At 44.0% G+C, this 21,408-nt stretch overlaps 1 protein-coding gene across 1 annotated transcript in view; it reads left to right on the forward strand.

The window, feature by feature from the left end:
• Positions 1-2,719: 2,719 nt before the first annotated feature.
• Positions 2,720-21,408, forward strand: part of LOC132592948 (uncharacterized) — a 74,617-nt gene continuing 55,928 nt past the window's right edge. The window contains exon 1 of the mRNA XM_060281198.1: positions 2,720-2,888. Coding sequence (XP_060137181.1) covers positions 2,753-2,888 — 136 coding nt within the window. The 5' untranslated portion in view covers positions 2,720-2,752. The remainder of the gene's footprint in view (positions 2,889-21,408) is intronic.

Consider the following 21,408-nt stretch of genomic DNA (forward strand, 5'->3'; position numbering starts at 1 on the left):
GCTCATCACAAATGCCTCTTACGAGCTGCAGCTGCCTCCAATTGTTCCCTATGTTTCTCAGATCTACACTCTACAGCTGAGATGGGAGGAGGGGAGGGGGCCCACCCACTCCTCTCTTCACAAGGGTCTGACTCTGACTCCTTCCTCCACCTGTTCTGGTCTTCCCTCTTCCCTATCTGATTCTTCCTCTTCTGAGGAGTGCTGCCACCAGTCCTCTCCAGGTATGAATTCCTCCATTTCCCCAGACTTTTCCATCGTTGCCTCTTCATCTAGGGGGACTTGCCACCATTCCTGCTCCTAGACAATGACAGTTCCCTTTCTCAAGGTCTGGGAGGAAGACCTTTCATTGCCTACAGACAGCCACCCAATCTTAAACAACTCTTCACCCACAATAATACAACCACCCGACTTAACATGGACACTGGTACCAGAGCCTGCAATAAACCCAGATGCCAACTTTGCTGCCACATACACCCGGACAACACCATTACTGCCCCCAACCACATCCAACATACCATTTCAGGACTATTTAATTGCTCCTCTTCTAACATTGTGTATGCCATCAAATGCCAACAGTGCCCTTCAGTTCTCTATATTGGACAAACAGGCCAAACCCTATGCCAAATGATAAATGAACATAAATCTGACATCAGGAATCACAAGACAGAGATACCAGTAGGAGAACACTTCAGTCTCCCAGGGCATTCTATACAAGATCTCAAAGTAGCTGTCTTATTACAAAAGAATTTCAGAAATAGACTGGACAGAGAAGTTGGTGAACTGCAACTTATTACCAAGCTTAAAATCATGGAGAGACCTGGTTTGAAAAAAGACATTGGATTCTTATCTCATTATACATGATAAAGCTATCTTTAACAATCTCACCCCTTGCTTTTTCCTGTAGACCATTTGCAGCCACAATGTCGCCCCTGGGATCCCGACATCCAGGGCTTTTCCGTACCCTGCTCTGGTTTGCCAGAGTCTGCGTATTCATGCTGGCCACATGACCCGGAAGCTGTCTGCGGACAAACGCCAACTCCCTCAGACAGTAAAGTGAGATGAGCACCGCAACCCCAGAGTCGTCCAGAACTGGACCTAATGGTCAGGGGTACCTTTACCTATTGAGCCCCTTAAGCCCTCATCATGGCTCATCACCAAGGTGATCACCTCACCAGAAGGTTGGCATGTCTGGAGTAGCATTTAAGACATGCTGGGTCTAGGCATTAGAAGGGCCTGGTACACACGAATTCATAACTCTAGTCTGAGAATTTGTATGTTTCACTCAAGTGTGACTATGAGGTGCCAGGTTCCTATAGCTGAACACTATGGCATGCATATACTAGCATGATTTTATATATGTGGAAAATGCATATAAGGATTTATAAACACTCCTGCTTGTGTTGCACATAGAATGTTTTCTGCTTGTCCTGTTCACTGTCAGGGAATGCCCATGCTTGAGAGACAAATTGGAACAAATGGGAATCTGGTGAAACCCAAAATTGCTGTTTGCTCCAATTAAGCGTTAAAAGTAGATTTTCCCTGGGGGAAAGAGCAGGACAAGAGGAAATGTGGCTAAGTCCTAAGGGCAGTGTGCATATGCACTCTACATTTTGTGTGGTCTGGCCATCTAATTTTAAAGCTTGTGCAGTGCAGAAAATGTGCCATATGGAAAGCTGAAGGGAACGTGTCTTGATGGAGGAGCATGTGCCTAAAATGCTTAAAGGGCCAAGTTCAGTCCTTTTATGTTAACATGCCATGCTCTACTCAAGAGTAGTCAATACTGAGCTGGTTCCAGGATTGTCATATGTTTTCTTTTTCTAGGACATGTCTTCTTTTTCATGGGTAGACTCATCATAGTGATCCATAGTTAAAAGTAGAAGTTGACAAATGTGTCCTCTTTTTTGCTCTTCAAAATATGGCAACCCTAGAACTTGAACCAATGGTCTGAATCAGTAATAGTGTTGCCATACTTCCGCAATTTCCCAGACATGTCTGGAATACTGCAGTCGGAAGCAGTGTCCGGGCAGAAATTGGTAAAAATGTCCGGGAAAATCTGGATGTATGCCAACCCATGTCAGCAGTGTCATATTGGGCAATTTCCCTTTTAAAATAGCTTCAAAGGTTCATCCCCCAAAATAAATTTGCCAAGAAAGCTAAACAACATATTCAATATTTGAAATATGGCAATCCTATATATGGGGCCTCATATGAATTGATTTTTTTTAAAAAAAAATTTTTATTGCAAGTGGTTGCCAAAATGGTTAAAATTGAATTTAAGACTGGAAAAACTATAAGTTTGGAGATTGAGTATTGATAGCATGAATCAAATGTACATCACATATCTGAGTTTCTGCTGATGAAGGATCCTAACATGAAACTAAAACAGCCCAGCAATGACTACAGTGGTACCTCTGGTTATGAATTTAATTTGTTCCGGAGGTCCGTTCTTAACCTGAAACAGTTCTTAACCTGAGGTACCACTTTAGCTAATGGGGCCTCCTGCTGCTGTCGTGCTGCCGGCACACAACTTCTGTTCTCCTCCTCCAAAAGACCTATAATTAAACAGCAATATACCATCTACCCGTGCATACCACAAAGGAAAGGAGGGAGCAAAGTCCAAGTTTCTTCTGAATGTTAGCTCTTATTAGAAACGGGATCTTGACAGACCTCTTCTCATAAAAACATGTTCTCTTTTTCTTCCTGCCTTTCCTCCTCTCCTTCATCCAGGACTAGTGGTCGACCTTAGAGAGCCATGTGTCTTCCTTTCATATACGAAGGCAAAATTTACTCATCTTGCACAACAGATGGGCCATCCAATGGAAAGCCCTGGTGCTCTCTGACCAGCAACCATGATGAAAACCCCCATTGGAGAGACTGTGATTCCTCAGGTAAGGGGAAAACAGAGGGGAGGAAAACAGAGTTGGCTAAACTTTTAAGAGTGGTATTAATGATTGGTTTGGAGCTTTATATGGGCAGGAAGAGCTGGAGCATGGGTTACGGTGATTCAATGTGAGGGAGGGGAAATATCTGCCACTCTCTGGCCATTGCCATTCTTTGGCCATTCTCTGTGACCCATGAGAGCAGCAAAATAACCAGACTGTACAACAATGTTGTTTCGCGAAGCGAAAGGAAAATCCGATGCTGTAAAGAAAAATATTGCATAGGAACCTGGCATGTAAGAACCATGAGTGGAGGTAAGCTGGATGTGGTCAAAAATGAGATGACAAGAATAAATATCGACATCCTGGGCATCAGTGAACTAAAATGGAAGGGAATGGGCGAATTCAGTTCGGGTGACTATCATATCTACTACTGTGGGCAAGAATCCTGTAGAAGAAGTGGAGTGGCCCTCATAGTCAACAAAAGAGTGGCAAAAGCTGTAATGGGATGCAATCTCAAAAATGACAGAATGATCTCGATACGAATCCAAGGCAGACCTTTTAACATCACAGTAATCCAAGTTTATGCACCAACTACCGGTGCTGAAGAAAGTGAAATTGACCAATTCTATGAAGACCTACAACAACCTCTAGAAATGACACCAAAGAAGGATGTTCTTCTCATTACAGGGGATTGGAATGCTAAAGTAGGGAATCAAGAGATAAAAGGAACAACTGGCAAGTTTGGCCTTGGAGTTCAAAATGAAGCAGGACAAAGGCTAATAGAGTTCTGTCAAGAGAACAAGCTGGTCATCACAAACACTCTCTTCCAACAACACAAGAGACGACTCTACACATGGATATCACCAAATGGGCAGCATCGAAATCAGATTGATTATATTCTCTGCAGCCAAAGATGGAGAAGCTCTATACAGTCAGCAAAAACAAGACCTGGAGCTGACTGTAACTCAGATCATCAGCTTCTTATAGCAAAATTCCAGCTTAAACTGAAGAAAGTAGGAAAAACCACTGGGCCAGTAAGATACAATCTGGATCAAATCCCTTATGAATACACAGTGGAAGTGAGGAACAGGTTTAAGGATTTAGTTTTGGTGGACAGAGTGCCTGAAGAACTATGGATGGAGGCTCGTAACATTATACAGGAGGCAGCAACGAAAACCATCCCAAGGAAAAGGAAATGCAAGAAAGCAAAATGGCTATCCAACGAGGCCTTACAAATAGCGGAGGAGAGGAGGCAAGCAAAATGTAAGGGAGATAGGGAAAGATACAGGAAACTGAATGCAGATTTCCAAAAAACAGCAAGGAGAGACAAGGGGGTCTTCTTAAATGAGCAATGCAAAGAAATAGAGGAAAACAATAGAATGGGGAAAACCAGAGATCTGTTCAAGAAAATTGGAGATATGAAAGGAACATTTCGTACAAAGATTACCATAATAAAGGACAAAAGTGGTAAGGACCTAACAGAAGCAGAAGACATCAAGAAGAGGTCGCAACAATACACAGAGGAATTATACCAGAAAGATATGGAGGTCTCGTACACTCCAGGTAGTGTGGTTGCTGACCTTGAGCCAGACATCTTGGAGAGTGAAGTCAAATGGGCCTTAGAAAGCACTGCTAATAACAAGGCCAGTGGAAGTGATGGTATTCCAGCTGAACTATTTAAAATTTTAAAAGATGATGCTGTTAAGGTGCTACACCCAATATGCCAGCAAGTTTGGAAAACTCAGCAATGGCCAGAGGATTGGAGAAGATCAGTCTACATCCCAATTCCAAAGAAGGGCAGTGCCAAAGAATGCTCCAACTACCACACAATTGTGCTCATTTCACACGCTAGCAAGGTTATGCTTAAAATTCTACAAGGCAGGCTTGGGCAGTATGTGGACCGAGGACTCCCAGAAGTGCAAGCTGGATTTCGAAAGGGCAGAGGAACCAGAGACCAAATAAGCAAACATGCGCTGGATTATGGAGAAAGCTAGAGAGTTCCAGAAAAACGTCTACTTCTGCTTCATTGACTATGCAAAAGCCTTTGACTGTGTCGACCACAGCAAACTATGGCAAGTTCTTAAAGAAATGGAAGTGCCTGATCACCTCATCTGTCTCCTGAGAAATCTCTATGTGGGATAAGAAGCTACAGTTAGAACTGGATATGGAACAACTGATTGGTTCAAAATTGGGAAAGGAGTACGACAAGGTTGTATATTGTCTCCCTGCTTATTTAACTTATATGCAGAATTCATCATGTGAAAGGCTGGACTAGATGAATCCAAAGCCGGAATTAAGATTGCCGGAAGAAATATCAACAACCTCAGATATGCAGATAACACAACCTTGATGGCAGAAAGTGAGGAGGAATTAAAGAACCTTTTAATGAGGGTGAAAGAGGAGAGCGCAAAATATGGTCTGAAGCTCAACATCAAAAAAACCAAGATCATGGCCACTGGTCCCATCACCTCCTGGCAAATAGAAGGGGAAGAAATGGAGGCAGTGAGAGATTTTACTTTCTTGGGCTCCTTGATCACTGCAGATGGTGACAGCAGCCACGAAATTAAAAGACTCCTGCTTCTTGGGAGAAAAGCAATGACAAACCTAGACAGCATCTTAAAAAGCAGAGACATCACCTTGCCGACAAAGGTCCGTATAGTTAAAGCTATGGTTTTCCCAGTAGTGATGTATGGAAGTGAGAGCTGGACCATAAAGAAGGCTGATCGCCGAAGAATTGATGCTTTTGAATTATGGTGCTGGAGGAGACTCTTGAGAGTCCCATGGACTGCTAGAAGATCAAACCTATCCATTCTTAAGGAAATCAGCCCTGAGTGCTCCCTGGAAGGACAGATCGTGAAGCTGAGGCTCCAATACTTTGGCCACCTCATGAGAAGAGAAGAATCCTTGGAAAAGACCTTGATGTTGGGAAAGATGGAGGGCACAAGGAGAAGGGGACGACAGAGGACAAGATGGTTGGACAGTGTTCTCGAAGCTACGAACATGAGTTTGACCAAACTGCGGGAGGCAGTGGAAGACAGGAGTGCCTGGCGTGCTATGGTCCATGGGGTCACGAAGAGTCAGACACGACTAAACGACTAAACAACAACAACACAACAATGTTGGGATTAAAGCAGGTCAAATCTTTATTGACAGCAGCAGGCAGGGCAAGGATTGGCATCATGACATTGGGGCCAGCCCTAAGTTGGTGGAATGGATCTGCCAGGTTTGCACTGCCCAAAACCCGTTCCATTGGAGTTGGCCAGTGTTGAACCTTGCCATGCTGCAAGCCAAGCAAGCAAGCAAGCAAGCAAGGTCTCACTGGGTGACCAACCAAGCAACCAAGGTTCAACCAGCCAATGGGAAGCCGGCCAGCGTCGCAGAAGGCGGTCCCCGCTTTGCTATGTGCCAGTTTAGTGTGGCGCACGGGAGCTGACCGAGTGTGGGGGCGGGGGTCCATGGGCCAGTTAATCGACCCCCATGGGCCACTTGTGGCCCATGCGCCTTAGGTTGCCAACCGCTGGGATAGATAGATAAATTTATGGTGAAGGGTGGCTGCAGTGATCCCAGACTTTCTTGCTTCCACTGTATAATCATTTGTCTTTCTGCCAGATATAGTGCCAATTTGAATAAGGTGAAAAACGCAAGCTCCAACTGCACCTTGTCCTGGAATTGCAGGAGAATGGAAGGATGCTCTGGCCCCATCCATCAGCCCCATCCATCAGAGTTGCTGAGTTTTGTTTGTATGTCTGAGGTCTGGTTGGGTTATGTGGTTACCACCTGCTGTATTCCGACTGGTAAGTCATTCAATGGAAAGATGGGGTAGAAATTCTCATTTTGTTAAAAAAAGATAATGGCTGATGATGGTCTTCCGATATACTGATCTAGTAAAGTTTTGTTCTTTTTCTGCTGATCAATTGGGGGTTGGGGGTAAGAATTGAGAAAGCATGTATAAATTAAGTTTAATTTTTAACATCAAATAAGGATTTGGATTGCTGAAACCACCATTTGCTTAGAAGACAGACAGTTGATAAGGCCAAATGTTAATATTTTAGCTGCACACTTTTTTACAATGCATGTCGATGCTCAGAATTTCAACACTTATGAGAACAGACCAGGTGCCTGGAGGGATCTCTTTGCACATCCGTAAAAATGTCTTTAAACCAGGTGATCACAAAAGAGGGGAGATCATGTTTCCCCATACCCCCTCTCCCCTCAGCTCCCCACAGCAAAAGGTCTACAGCATAGCTGCCAAGTTATCCCTTTTTTACAGGGATTTGCCCTTATGCTGAATAGGCTTCCTCGCGAGAAAAGCGAAAACTTGGCAGCTATGGTCTACAGTAGCTTTATTAACAGCTTTTATTACAGATTTATATTTCATTCCTAGTTCCAGGCTGCCTCTGTGAGTATTTGATACGCTGCTGGAAAAACTATCATGATGGTCCTCGGCACAAAAAGCTGAATTTTATTTTCTTGAGAATGTAGGTTTTTCATGATTCATAAGGTTACAAACTTAGGTACAGCTAAACATTAACTCCGTCAAACTTCAGCATCAAGTTACCTAAACCTAATCTAAACCACCACTATCCTGGCCCCACACCATTCTCCTTTCCTCTTCTTCACCACACTCCCTCTCCCTCTCCAACTGCCAAAACGGCCATTCCCTCCTTTTAAACCGGGAACCGCCCCGCCCACAAAGGAAGCGCTGTCAGTTAAGTTGGAGGTGGATTAACTCTTTCTGAGCCAGGGTGTAATAAACATTCCACACTAGGGCTAATCCATTACATCTAGTAGTTGTTTTTCTCTTTGACATCTGATGGGAGGGCGTTTCACAGGGCAGGCGCCACCACCGAGGAGGCCCTCTGCCTAGTTCCCTGCAACTTGGCTTCTGGCAATGAGGGAACCGCCAGAAGGCCCTAGTGCTGGACCTCAGTGTCTGGGCAGAACGAAGGGGGTGGACCCCGGTTACCCAGAAAACCCAGCAAATTCCATATTTCAAACCAGTGCCGGACTTTCCCATTCAATCCAGACTTTAATCCCGTGTTAAACTATTTAACCCACCCCCACCCTATCCACAAACATCCAACAGTATTTTATACACTCAACATGTTGTTTCCCCAATCTTGTTGCTTCCCTACACCCTCCTCCCATCCCTGTTTCCCAGTGATTTCCCTGCCCTCCCTCTCTCACTGAGATTGCAAGGGTCCTCCCTGGGTCTCCATTGAGGGGTTCTTTAATCAAGTCCATAGGTTGTCCCACATCTCTCACTTGTGGGACATTTTGCCATCCTTGTTGCTCCTCTTCTTTGTAACTTTGAAATTCTTCTCGATTGCCATTATTGTCTGCCATTTGTAATTCTTCCTCTAGTTCCTCAGAGCTGGTCTGTCCTCTTTCCTCCTCCTTTTCCATGCTGCCGCTTGTCTCCTCAAGTCTTTTATTAATTTGTCTCCATTGCAAATTATTCTTGTCCAGCTCATCTTCAATATACAAAAGTTCCACGTACATCTTTTGATAATAAAAGTCTTGTGATAGTGTTGGGGTTTCCATCGTCATTGCTTTCAGATCCCGTGGGAAAACAGAAGATAATGAAACCGGACGTGGCAGGAATCAAATTTCATAGTGGAATCCATTTTAAGTCCCGTTCTGGCTACTCCATTAATCCAAATTATTCACATAATCTATCATAATACCAACAAAAAATTTAAATCCATTCCCTGTTCTCTCCGGGAGCCAAAATCCAGCCTCCGGAGGGTTTCAAAGTCTAATTTCTGGTAAATTGGTTGCTCCTCTCACTGTAGCAGGGGCCCAAAGGGCCCCAATTAAGGTGATAATGTAAATCCCTATAAATTCTAGAACATACTTATAATAGTGAATTGTGGGAACTTGTTGCTTTAAGAAACTGATGATCTAGCAAGATGCTGTTCTTTTACCAGAACAGAAGGTCAGCTAACACGCAAATCACAAAGAAGCAATTCATAAACTAGAACACAAATTGTTATATAGTACACGTAACACAGGTTCCCAACACGCATACTATCTCACAATGTAACATCTTATTGAGAATCAAAGGCCTAGCTAGCAATCCTTGGCCTAGTTAGCAATGCTTATTGCGCATGCGTATTAGATTAGGTAATGACATACGTATTAAATATGAAATGAGACAATGATGAATATTAAAATATTAAATGATGTAATGCTTTATGTGATTGGTTAAATCAAAATCCTTTGTCTGAAATGTTATAAATTCCTGCCCGACCTTTGGGCGGGGTTGCAGTTTTGCGAAAAGATTCGACTGTATCCTTATTGCTTTGTAATAAACAAAATGGACTCCTAACTCCTCTTGTCTCTGAGTTTTATTGGCTAACTCAGAAGACAAGCCATTTTTTGGCTTACAACATTTGGTGCCGTGAATTCTCGGATGTACCAAGGTTGAAGCAGGACGCTTTGGGACACGTTTTTCTTTTCTACTACTTCGGCTGAGTCGGAGGATTTTTCTTCAAAGCGCGTGCCAAGGGAAGAATCCTGGAAAACCCGGAGAAGCAGTGGAGGACAAAGACGCCCAACCTGCGTTTCAACTAACTGAGGAGGAGACGGAGTCCCGGCAATAAACGGCCAACAGATAAGAAAGGTATGAAATTCTTGGTGTTTGGGAACCTCCTTTTAAAAAGGGGAAGCAAGGTCTAATCCACCTTGGAAAGGTCACAGAGGGCAGAAGGTACTGCTAGTGGGCCGAATAGTAAACCAAGAGGGAAATTGAGGGTTGCGGGGCTAACTAGATTTAGCTGAGGTAAGAATTTGAAACTTTGTTGCTCTGAAAAACTTATTTGAAATAATCCTTTGACTAGGGGTCTCTGCCATCTGCAGAGGCCTTGGTGTGATTCTGTTTGGGGGTCTCTGCCATCTGCAGAGGCCTTGGCGTGATTCTGTTTGGGGGTCTCTGCGTCGTCAGAGGCCTTGGCGTGATTGTGTTGGGGGTCTCTGCGTCGTCAGAGGCCTTGGCGTGATTGTGTTGGGGGTCTCTGCGTCGTCAGAGGCCTTGGCGTGCTGTTCAATTTTATTAGGTTGTGTGAGTTTGTTTGAGTCGGTGTGTGTGTGTCAGGTCCGAGTTCCAGCTGAAAGCTGGTACTGGGGAGAGATTATTAAGTTATCCCCTGTTATCCTATCTGGGTGTTAATGCCCGGGAGGGAGAAAAGGGACTTTCTTTGTTTTCCTCCTTTCCGGTTAACCAAATAGAAGTTATCTTGTTGATAGGCACTGTTCCCTGAAAGCAGAAAGTTACAGGAAATTTTTCTGCTCCTTCTAAGTTACTTTTTACGAAATAAAAGCTCTCTATATCCCTGATTGAACCTTTCTCCAAGCCATATTGCATAGCTGCACAATGGTAGGCCTGTGTACTGTGTGTGTGTGAGTGTGCTTTTCCTTCCACAAATTCTCTGTCTGTGCAACATGGGGGTAGAAACATCCAGGTCCATGTACCCTCTTCGCATGTTTTTTGGGGGGGCTTCCCCCCCTTCCTCCCGAGCAAAAGGGCTGGGGAAGGGCGGGGTAGACCTTTGCATGACTGTGTGGCTGTTTCTCTCTTTTTTTAGTGCTTTTGCATTGAGGCTTGTGTTTCCAACCTGATGGAAGGGGGGCTGTGAAGAGTCAGGCGTTTGCATTAAGTTTTGTGTGTGTGTGAAAAGGACTGTGTGTTCTTTAAGCTAGCATTTCGGATTGTATCATTTCCCCCCAGAACGTTAGCAGATCAGTGCATTTCTTTCTGCTGTCCTTCTGAGTTACTTTTAACACAATATAGGTTTGTCCTCTGTGTCTGTGTGTGCAGGGTGGCACCTCTGACCCCCCTCTCTCACACAGACCCCCTCTCTCACCCTTCCACTCTTATCCACCCTCCCCTCCCTTCTGGGAGTAAATGGAGGGGGCACCCTTGGAGTGTGTGTGTGTAATCCCTTTGTTCTCTGACTAGCAGTATGAATTGTATCATATTTTGTTCTTTTCCCACTGTTCTCTTTCCACTGTTTTCCCAGTTTTCATCGGAGGAAAGGGGGCGGCTAGGAGCAGCTTGATTTTCTAGCTCTCCCACCCGGCCGAATTTGTATGGGCTGGGCCTACATTATTGATTTACTGTATGGTAGGCCCTACCCTGTATTTCATTTTTTTTGACACACCTTCACATTTTGTTCAGGTTTTTGGCAGTTCTGACAAACTGGATGAACTATAGATTCTTGCACCCTGTGTTTCATTTTTTTTGGGACACAATTTCACATTTTATTCGGGTTCTCGGCAGTTCTGACCTGGCTTTTCACAAACTGGATGACCTGTAGTTTCTTGCACCCAGTATTTTATTTATTTTTTGACACAACTTCACATTTTATTCAGGTTTTCGGTAGTTCTGACAAACTGGATGAACTATAGACTCTTGCACCCTGTATTTCATTTTTTTGACACAACTTCACGTTTTGTTCAGGTTTTTGGCAGTTCTGACAAACTGGAGGAACTATAGATTCTTGCACCCTGTATTTCATTTTTTTTAAGTGGGAAAGAGTGGTGTGCAGGCAGTGGATGAATTTTGAAATGGGTTATGAAAAGAATGGAGGAAGAATATTGGTTTGTCATAAGCCCCTCTTGCACAACATTTTAAGCAAGTGGGATGAAAGGGGGCCTCACAGCTCCCAATAATCAGTGAACATGTGAGAAGAGTACTGCTGTTATGTGTGGGAATGTACATGAAGGTTTATGTAATGAGGAATGGGGGTGGCAAGTGAAGAATGGGCAAGTTGGGAATGGAAAAGGTGGAGCCCTTGGAAGCAGCAGCTACAGTAGTAGACCTGACATTGTGAGGACATGGGGTACTTTTGAACCTCAGGAGAAAAAGGGAGAGAGTGGGATGCTACTGGTACACAGACTGTGGGGCAGAAATTTGGAATAATTGGAAGAAAAACAGGATGGAAAAGGAATGTGTACACATTTAGAGGGCAATGTCTATCTTCTACACAGATTTGGAGTGTGCTTTCACAACCCTCCGTGCCCATGTTGCAGAGCACATCTGGGGGGGTGACTCCGTCGTCCAAAACAGAACGCTGTGGGGCAGAGTTGACGGCCCGCCAAGGAGTTGGCAGACCGCCAGGCTGCCTGTCATGGCAGAAAGCATGGGACGATGAGAGGAGCCTGGGAGGTGGCTCTGGTTTGGGGGTATTGGAGGAGTGGACAAAGCAAACACTTCAGAGGCTGTAATAAAATAGACAATGGTATTCCCTATTACCCTGCCCAGAATTTGTTGTTACCCAAAAGGAACCCTGAAATTGTCACCTTTTGAAAGAGCATATAGAAGGGTTAACTCCATTGTCGAAGCAAAGCACCATAGAGTGGAGTTGGCAAACACACCAAGCTGGCCGCCATGGCAGTGTAGAACAATGAGAGTTGCCAACCGATGGCTCTAAACCTAATTCAGTGGCTTGGCTCTGTCAAGCAACCTAGCTCTGTCTGAGCTTCTCCCTATTGCCCTGTTCGCAGACCCCCCATTGCCCTGTTTGCAGATATTCCCTAGACCCTCCAATTTTCTCCTGCGGGTCAACAGTGGGCTGGTGGTTTTTGGGGGACATGCATTACATCACCATGTGCAGTCTCTCTCTGCCGTGTTTTGTTTCTTTTTCTCCCCAGGTGCGTCCTTGGGCATACCCCTTTGATGGCCTCTGCACCAGCGCACCAGTACACATCTGGCTGAATCTGTGGGTGGATGAGCCATTGACACCGCGCTGGCGAGGACTGTTTGCTGTTTTTGCTGACCACAGACTGTGAATGCTGGGGGGTTTGTTCCTTGGATTCACCTTTGGTCTGTGAGCACCAGGACGTGTGCTTAGGACTAAGACTTTGACTTTGAATAGACATTGTACCAACAGGATCCCTACGTCACACTCCGGAAGCTGGTTTGCTCTACGCTTGAGGATTCTTTGATCGTAATCTCCAAATCTAAAAGACTCCCTTATTTTTAGCACCCTCATCCAAATAGGGCAATGGCAATTCTATACATTTTTGGATGTTAGTAGGGGGATTGGCACTGGTCTTATTGGCTAAATTTAGTACCAAATTTAGATGAGTATCTGTATTGAAATCCTTCCCAACATAGTCCAAAAACATGGCCCAAAAGCAGTTACTTTTGCAATATCACCAATTGCCTCAGGAGGGTCAAGATGAGTTACCTGAGGGTCAAGCTGAATGAGTTACATAAGTGTCAAGCTGATCGGTGCGAGTAATCTCGCACCTTTTAGCTTGAAGTCAAAGTGAGGAATGTAGCAGGGGGCCCAAAGGGCCCCAATTAAGGTGATAATGTAAATCCCTATAAATTCTAGAACATGCTTATGATAGTGAATTATGGGAACTTGTTGCTTTAAGAAACTGATGATCTAGCAAGATGCCGTTCTTTTACCAGAACAGAAGGTCAGCTAACACGCAAATCACAAAGAAGCAATTCATAAACTAGAACACAAATTGTTATATAGTACACGTAACACAGGTTCCCAACACGCATACTATCTCACAATGTAACATCTTATTGAGAATCAAAGGCCTAGCAATCCTTGGCCTAGTTAGCAATGCTTATTGTGCATGCGTATTAGATTAGGTAATGACATACGTATTAAATATGAAATGAGACAATGATGAATATTAAAATATTAAATGATGTAATGCTTTATGTGATTGGTTAAATCAAAATCCTTTGTCTGAAATGTTATAAATTCCTGCCCGACCTTTGGGCCGGGTTGCAGTTTTGCGAAAAGATTTGACTGTAACCTTATTGCTTTGCAATAAACAAAATGGACTCCTAACTCCTCTTGTCTCTGAGTTTTATTGGCTAACTCAGAAGATAAGCCATTTTTTGGCTTACAACATCACTCCCCCTGTTAGGGATCAGGTTACTGTCTGTTAAGATAATCAATGTGGGAGACTGACTTCCGTTTTTTTTAAGTCTCCCAACCTGTCCATTTCTTCAATAAAAATATTGCCGCTCAAAAATTTTACTCACGTGGAGTTCTTATTCCAAATTCTTTAATTTACGGAAGGCATCCACTGCTGACTGACTGAAGGATCAGGGCTTCACTACTGGAGGTGGTGATAATGCCCAAAATGGCTCCCTCAGCTACCACTCCGCTGACTCTCGAGAACTCTGCCGAGCTTCTCAGGCAGCGGAGGAGCCGCGTTACGGAGCTCCACCAGGCCAATTTAGCCCCCGGGACGCTCAACCCGAGGTTTGGTGGGGATCCGCGTGCCCACGCGGGATTCCCCCGCCTCCGCGAAAGCCAGAAGCCTCGGACCTCGAGGCTTCTGCGCCCTCTCGCCAACGCAGTAGACCGCAGCTTTTAAGACATGCTGGGTCTAGGCATTAGAAGGGCCTGGTACACACAAATCCATAACTCTAGTCTGAGAATTTGTATGTTTCACTCAAGTGTGGCTATGAGGTGCCAGGTTCCTATAGCTGAACACTATGGCATGCATATACTAGCATGGTTTTATATATGTGGAAAATGCATATAAGGGTTAATAAACGTGCTTCTATGTGCTTGTGTTGCACATAGAATGTTTTCTGCTTGTCCTGTTCACTCTCAGGGAATGCCCACTCTTGAGAAACAAATTGGAACAAATGGGAATCTGGTGAAACACAAAATTGCTGTTTGCTCCAATTAAGCGTTAAAAATAGATTTTCCCTGGGGGGGAAGAGCAGGACAAGAGGAAATGTGGATAAGTCCTAAGGGCGGTGTGCATATGCACTCTACATTTGGTGTGGTGTGGCGATCTAATTTTAAAGCTTGTGCAGTGCAGAAAATGTGCCATACGGAAAGCTGAAGGGAATGTGTCTTGATGGAGGAGCATGTGCCTTAAATGCTTAAAGTGCTAAGTTCAGTCCTTATATGCTTAACATGCCATGGAAGTTGACAAATGTGGCCTCTTTTTTGCTCTTCAAAATATGGCAACCCTAGAACTTGAACCAATGGTTTGAATCAGTAATAGTGTTGCCATACTTCCACAATTTCCCAGACATGTCTGGAATACTGCAGTCGGAAGCAGTGTCTGGGCAGAAATTGGTAAAAATGTCCGGGAGAATCTGGATGTACCCATGTCAGCAGTGTTGTTTGGGGCGATTTCCCTTTTAGAATAGCTTCAAAGGTTCATCCCCCCAAAATAAATTTGCCAAAAAAGCTCAACAACTGCTTCAATATTTGAAATATGGCAATCCTATATACGGGGCCTCATATGAATTGATTTTTTTAAAAATATTTTTTTTAATGCAAGTGGTTGCCAAAATGGTTAAAACTGAATTCAAGACTGGAAAAAGTAGAAGTTTGGAGATCCAGTATTGATAGCATGAATCAAACGTACATCACATATCTGAGTTACTGCTGATGAAGGATCCTAACATGAAACTAAAACAGCCCAGCAATGACTACCGTGGTACCTCGAGTTATGAATTTAATTTGTTCCGGAGGTCCGTTCTTAACTTGAAACAGTTCTTAACCTGAGGGACCACTTTAGCTAATGGGGCCTCCTGTTGCTGTCGTGCTGCCGGCGCACAACTTCTGTTCTCTTCCTCCAAAAGACCTATAATTAAACCCCAATATACCATCTACCCATGCATACCACAAAGGAAAGGAGGGAGCAAAGTCCAAGTTTCTTCTGAACGTTAGTTCTTATTAGAAACGGGATCTCGGCAGACCTCTTATAAAAACATGTTCTCTTTTTCTTCCTGCCTCTCCTCCTCTCCTACATCGAGGACCAATGGCCAACCTTCGAGACCCATGTGTCTTCCTTTCATATACGAAGGCAAAATTTACTCATCTTGCACAACAGATGGGCCATCCAATGGAAAGCCCTGGTGCTCTCTGACCAGCAACCATGATGAAAAAACCCATTGGAGAGACTGTGATTCCTCAGGTAAGGTAAGGGGAAAACAGAGGGGAGGAAAACAGAGTTGGATAGACTTTTAAGAGTGGTATTAATGATTGGTTTGGAGCTTTATATGGGCAGGAAGAGCTGGATTATGGTGATTCAATGTGAGGGAAAAAAATATCTGCCATTCTCTGGCCATTCTCTTTGACCCATGAGAGCAGCAAAATAACCAGACTGTACAACAATGGGGGGATTAAAGCAGGTCAAATCTTTATTGACAGCAGCAGGCAGGGCAAGGGTTGGCATCATGACATTGGGGCCAGCCCTAAGTTGGTGGAATGGATCTGCCAGGTTTGGACTGCCCAGAACCGGTTCCATGGGAGTTGGCCAGTGTTGAACCTTGCCATGCTGCAAGCCAAGCAAGCAGGCAAGCAAGCAAGGTCTCACTGGGAGATCAGGGTGCAGATTCCAACCAGGCTGATGCCCCAACCCAAGCTTGGGGATGTTGTGGTCAGTTTTCCCCTCAGGCCCTTTATAGGGGTCCCCAATAACATGTTGATCCTGCCCAATGCAATTTCTGCCCCCATACAAAACACATTCAGTTTTTGTGCCTTGGGCCAGTTCACGTTCCTGCAGACTCCTTGGTTAGCTAGAGTGTGCGCGTGCATGCATACGCATGCATGTGCAAACGCCATTTCTGGCACTTCTTCCGGTGCAGAGGAGGCCTGTGCAGCTTCCCATTGGCTGCAGAAGCCGGCCAGCGTCACAGAACGCGGTCCCCGCTTTGCTCCGCGCCAGTTTAGCGTGGCGCACGGGAGCTGACCCAGTGGGGGTGGGGGTCCATGGGCCAGTTAAACGACCCCCATGGACCACTTGTGGCCCTGCAGCCTATTTCTCTTCTTACGCTAGTCAAATTCAAATATCTTTATTGCTGTCCATAGACCCACAAAACAGTTTCAAAACAAGATACAGTTAAAACAACCAAACAGCAGGTGAAAGATACATACGTCTTATGCTAGTGTCTTTCATTCCCTTGAGCTTGCAAAAATTGCATGATTTCTTTAGATTATGCCAGATCTGCTACTTACACAGCATGATACCTGCATGAAATGTCTTTGTTTTTTCACTATGGGGTCATATAAATCATAAAGCTAAACACAGATTAAGTGATGAGGAAAAGCACTACCAAACAGTACTTTGCTGCTGTGGTCAAAAGCAATTTGTTGGCTTTTAAAATAAGCATGTGCATAGCCCCACTGCAATGATAAATCATTGTGGATCCCTCTCCAAAAAGTTTGCAATTACAGTGGTACCTCGAGTTACAAACGCCTCAGGTTACAAACGTTTCAGGTTACAAACTCGGCTAACCTGGAAGAGTTACCTTGAGTTGAGAACTTTGCCCCAGGATGAGAACGGAAATCGTGTGCCGGTGGCACAGCAGCAGCAGCAGCAAGAGGCCCCATTAGCGAAAGCACGCCTCTCGTTAAGAGCAGTTTCAGTTTAAGAACAGACCTCTGGAACGAATTAACTTCGCAACTAGATGTACCACTGTATATGCAACAACAATCAATTGTCTGATTGTCCCACCATCCCCCCCCCAAGTGGCTATTACATACCCACCAAAATTTCTCTGATGAAAATAGGGACATCCTATTCAACAACAACAACAACAACAATTTTACTATTTATACCCTTCCTATCTGACTAGGTTCTCCCAGCATATATAAAAACATAAACAGTGAACATTAAGAAACTTCAGATGTCTTCTAAAGGTTGTATAGTTACTTATTTTCTTGCCCTAGGAGTCACATAATTCTACCCTTATACCATTTCTCCAATGAAAACAGGGATGTCCTACCATAATCTTCAACATACTTTTTTTATAATGAAAATAGTGGTGTCCAAAGGAAAATAGGGACATTCTGGGGTCAAACCAGAAACCAGGACGGTTTCTGTAAATTTGGGACTGTCTGTGGAAAATAGGGACACTTGGAGAGGCGGTATATTATGTGAGTGCTGTAAAATTTGGATAACCAATTTTACACAACACAACTTAGAGACAACTCTGTCTTCCCTTCTCTCTGGCAAGCAAGAGATATTATCAGAGTTCAATGACACATTCCAGCCAGTGACAGATTTACACTGGTTGTTTATAATGTGTTAATAAAATGTGACACCAGAAGACACTGTAGAGCAGTGAGCCTTCAACAATAGAAAATTGCATTGAGAATGATATAACGTTATATTTAATAACATTTTAACAGATCAATGGAGATCCAGCCCAGGCCAAACCACTCAAGGAGCGTTCACGCCTGGGCAGGGTGTATGACCTAAGGAACATCTTGAGGGCCAGATAGAGAGACCAGGGTGGAATTTGCGTGTTCAGGCCCAGAGACCTCCCCGCTAAATAAATTAACACTTGACTCAAATTTTGTTTTGGTTTTTGGCAGAATTTAGGCCACAACTTAATTGATTACAGAAAGTGAGTGGTTGCATAGGCTCTGGTTCAACTAGCTCCCTTGCAGGTAGCGCTGACCCCGGGCACTAAATAGGTCAGCCAAGGGTGAACACCTGGATAGGCGGAAAGCAGGGGACAGGCTATGTCCACCACCCAGAAATTTTGATTTAGAACATATTGCTCATAATAACCCATTCAGTGAATACATCCTGTTTTATGGCTGGTATATAGATGAATAGATATTTATATTTTCGGAGGATATTTTTAAACTATTCAACTGTTGGATCAATAGTGCGAGTCCACACTTGACTTTTGAAGGTACATCGAGTCCATTGTTTACCTTTCCTTGATCTAGAAATCTTTGTGGATGATTAAAAGTGCGGCCCTATAAGAAAAGCACAGATAGAAACTCCTTCTTACATTACAGATCTAACCATTTCAAACATCTCCATGATAACCTTCCCTTAGGTCAGTTTCTAAGATTAAAATGCAATTCATCGGACCCACATGACTTTAAGGCCCATTCAAATATACTTTCTGCATCCTTATTACCACGAGGTTATCCAAACACAGTCATAACAACGATGCACAATGACAACTTCCCACATTAAACGGGGGGTGATTTTTGCGTTGTTGCGTGCAGCCCCCTGGACCACAGAGCGAACTGGTAGTTCGGAACTGGCCACTCCCTTCCCAGGCTGAATACCTGGGCTACCCCAGCCAATCATCCAATCCCGCCTGGGGAGGTGTTGCCATGGGATTGGCCAGGTAAGGGGAGGGACTGCCCAGCACACAGAATAGAATTTAAATCTTACCTGTGAAGCAGCAGTCAGCTCCAGAGCTTCTCCCACCCTCCACACCCTCATTTGAGTCTTTTTTTTGTAGGTTTACCTCTCTTTTTCACAGGTACGCAGGTGCTGCTATGTCACGGTCGCTGTTGAAGGGCCAGAAAGGAATTTTCCTGCATTGTCAGGTTTTGGCTTTCCCGTAGCAATACCCCACAACTTTGGCGGTGTCAGGCCTTGGGAGGAATCCTTGTGGCTATCTTCCTAAGGGGGGGGTTGCGTGAGGTGGTGACCTCACTCCCTTGGTGGCGTCAAGATCAGGGTTCCTCCATTAAAGGGGTCTTGGGGGGAGAGATTGTCCCTACACCGAGAGGTTGTCATTGCTCTCCTCCTCCAGCGGTAGCGAACAGGGGTGGGCTCTCTCTGCTTGAACATATGTTCTCCAGAGCCAGCCCAACCCCCATACATTCTGGATAACCCTGAAGTCCCCCAGATCCCTGGCTGGGGACTGGGAAGGAGAAACAACCAATGCCTGAGCCAAGGTCTCCCTACATATGAATCTTAATAACCTTCTGGCCAATTTTAATCCCATAACACATTGCCTTGAGTCATCATTCCACTCAGGGATCGACGGAGGTTTGGGGGGACTCCGCCTGTCCACACAAAGTCATTTAAAGATATATTGCTGCATAAGGATTTAAAATCCACACTCAGACAACGTACGTTGTCCAGTCCTCCACGTGGTTTTTTTTAGATGTGGGCATTTTCCATGAATTCGTATTAATTTTACACACATAACCCCTGAGCATGTTTTAATTTGGGTTTTAACTTTCTGCTGGGCTACAAGGGTCACTTTAAGAAAGAAATTTTGTACCTGTAGATTGCCAACACCTGTAATTGAAATCAATACTGTCTTTGTACATATAACTTCACATTGTAACAGTTGACGTTTATTGCAGCTACTACTGTGACAGAGAACTACTATCCTGTTACATCACTTTTGGTATATACAGTTGTTTATGGTATTTATATTTAAAAAAAATTATAAAAGTGTGACATCGCAACATTGCATTTATTTGCATCAGATGAAGCGCAGGACGGGGAAACAAGATTTATATTCCAGAAATCCTTGTCTTCGGAATAGGATTCTGTGGAACTGGAACTACTTGTTATTGCTGGGGCTTTGTGAACTGATTCAGGTGGTACAGACACGTACCAATGTCCACTGGGCCTTCTGCTTGTTTCATTGTATTTTATGAACTCATTTCTGTTGAAATTGATATGATACAGTGAACTAAAGGAAAAGGTAAAGGGACCCCTGACCATTAGGCCTAGTTGTGACCGACTCTGGGGTTATGGTGCTCTTCTCGCTTTATTGGCCAAGGGAGCCAGCGTACTGCTTCCAGGTCATGTGGCCAGCATGACTAAGCCGCTTCTGGCGAACCAACCCGGGGCACGGAAACACCGTTTGCCTTCCCGCCAGAGCGGTACCTATTTATCTACTTGCACTTTGATGTTCTTTCGAACTGTTAGGTTGACTGAGCAATGGGAGCTCACCCTATTGCGGGGATTCGAATTGCTGACCTTCTGATCAGCAAGCCCTAGGCTCTGTGATTTAACCCACAGCGCCACCCGCAGTCCACAAATGATACAGTGAATTACTATACTTTATTTTGCCAGAGTGCAGCCAGTTACGACTCTTGTTTTTATTGAGTATAACTTTACGTAACCCTAGGTTTTCCTAGTGTTTGTACCATGGCTGAGTTTTCTAAAAAGTTTGGATATAGTATACTGAGAAAGACAAATTATTAAGCATGTTTACTTTCTTCCACAATGAAGATGACCAATTTTTTTTAAAAAGAAGACATGTTGTTAATTACTTTGTCAAAACAGAAAGTACATTTAGAAATGCACACAGCAGCGTTCACTGAATATGTAAAAAACAACTTAATCCCTAGAGGATTTAGGATCCCTAAGGCACCTCCTCTATTTAAGAACAATAGGAGATTTGTTGAAAAATGGGTATCTATTCTGAATAAACGTTCTAATGATCTAATGCTTTTGATCATAGAACAATCTGCCATGGATTTGGAAAAGGTCCACAAAGATTTAATGGAGTTAAAACAAAGGACAAAAACTAAATACAATAAGGAGGATTTTGACAAACTCACTCACAAGCTGGATCAGGACCTTAATAAATTTTCCATTGAATTAGCCAGTTTTAAGAAAAAGAAGCTGAGCAGAGATTGCAATGATTATTCCACAGGTAAAGTTCATTTAAGGCTGAATTCTTCAGGACTAGTTCGCAGGCAGTCTAACAGATCAGATATATCTTCACTTTCTACCACTCCTACTGATTATGAACACTCTAGCCCAGGCATCCCCAAACTGCGGCCCTCCAGATGTT

This window comes from Zootoca vivipara, chromosome 13, assembly GCF_963506605.1.
Source record: "Zootoca vivipara chromosome 13, rZooViv1.1, whole genome shotgun sequence".
NCBI classification, from domain to species: Eukaryota; Metazoa; Chordata; class Lepidosauria; order Squamata; family Lacertidae; genus Zootoca; species Zootoca vivipara.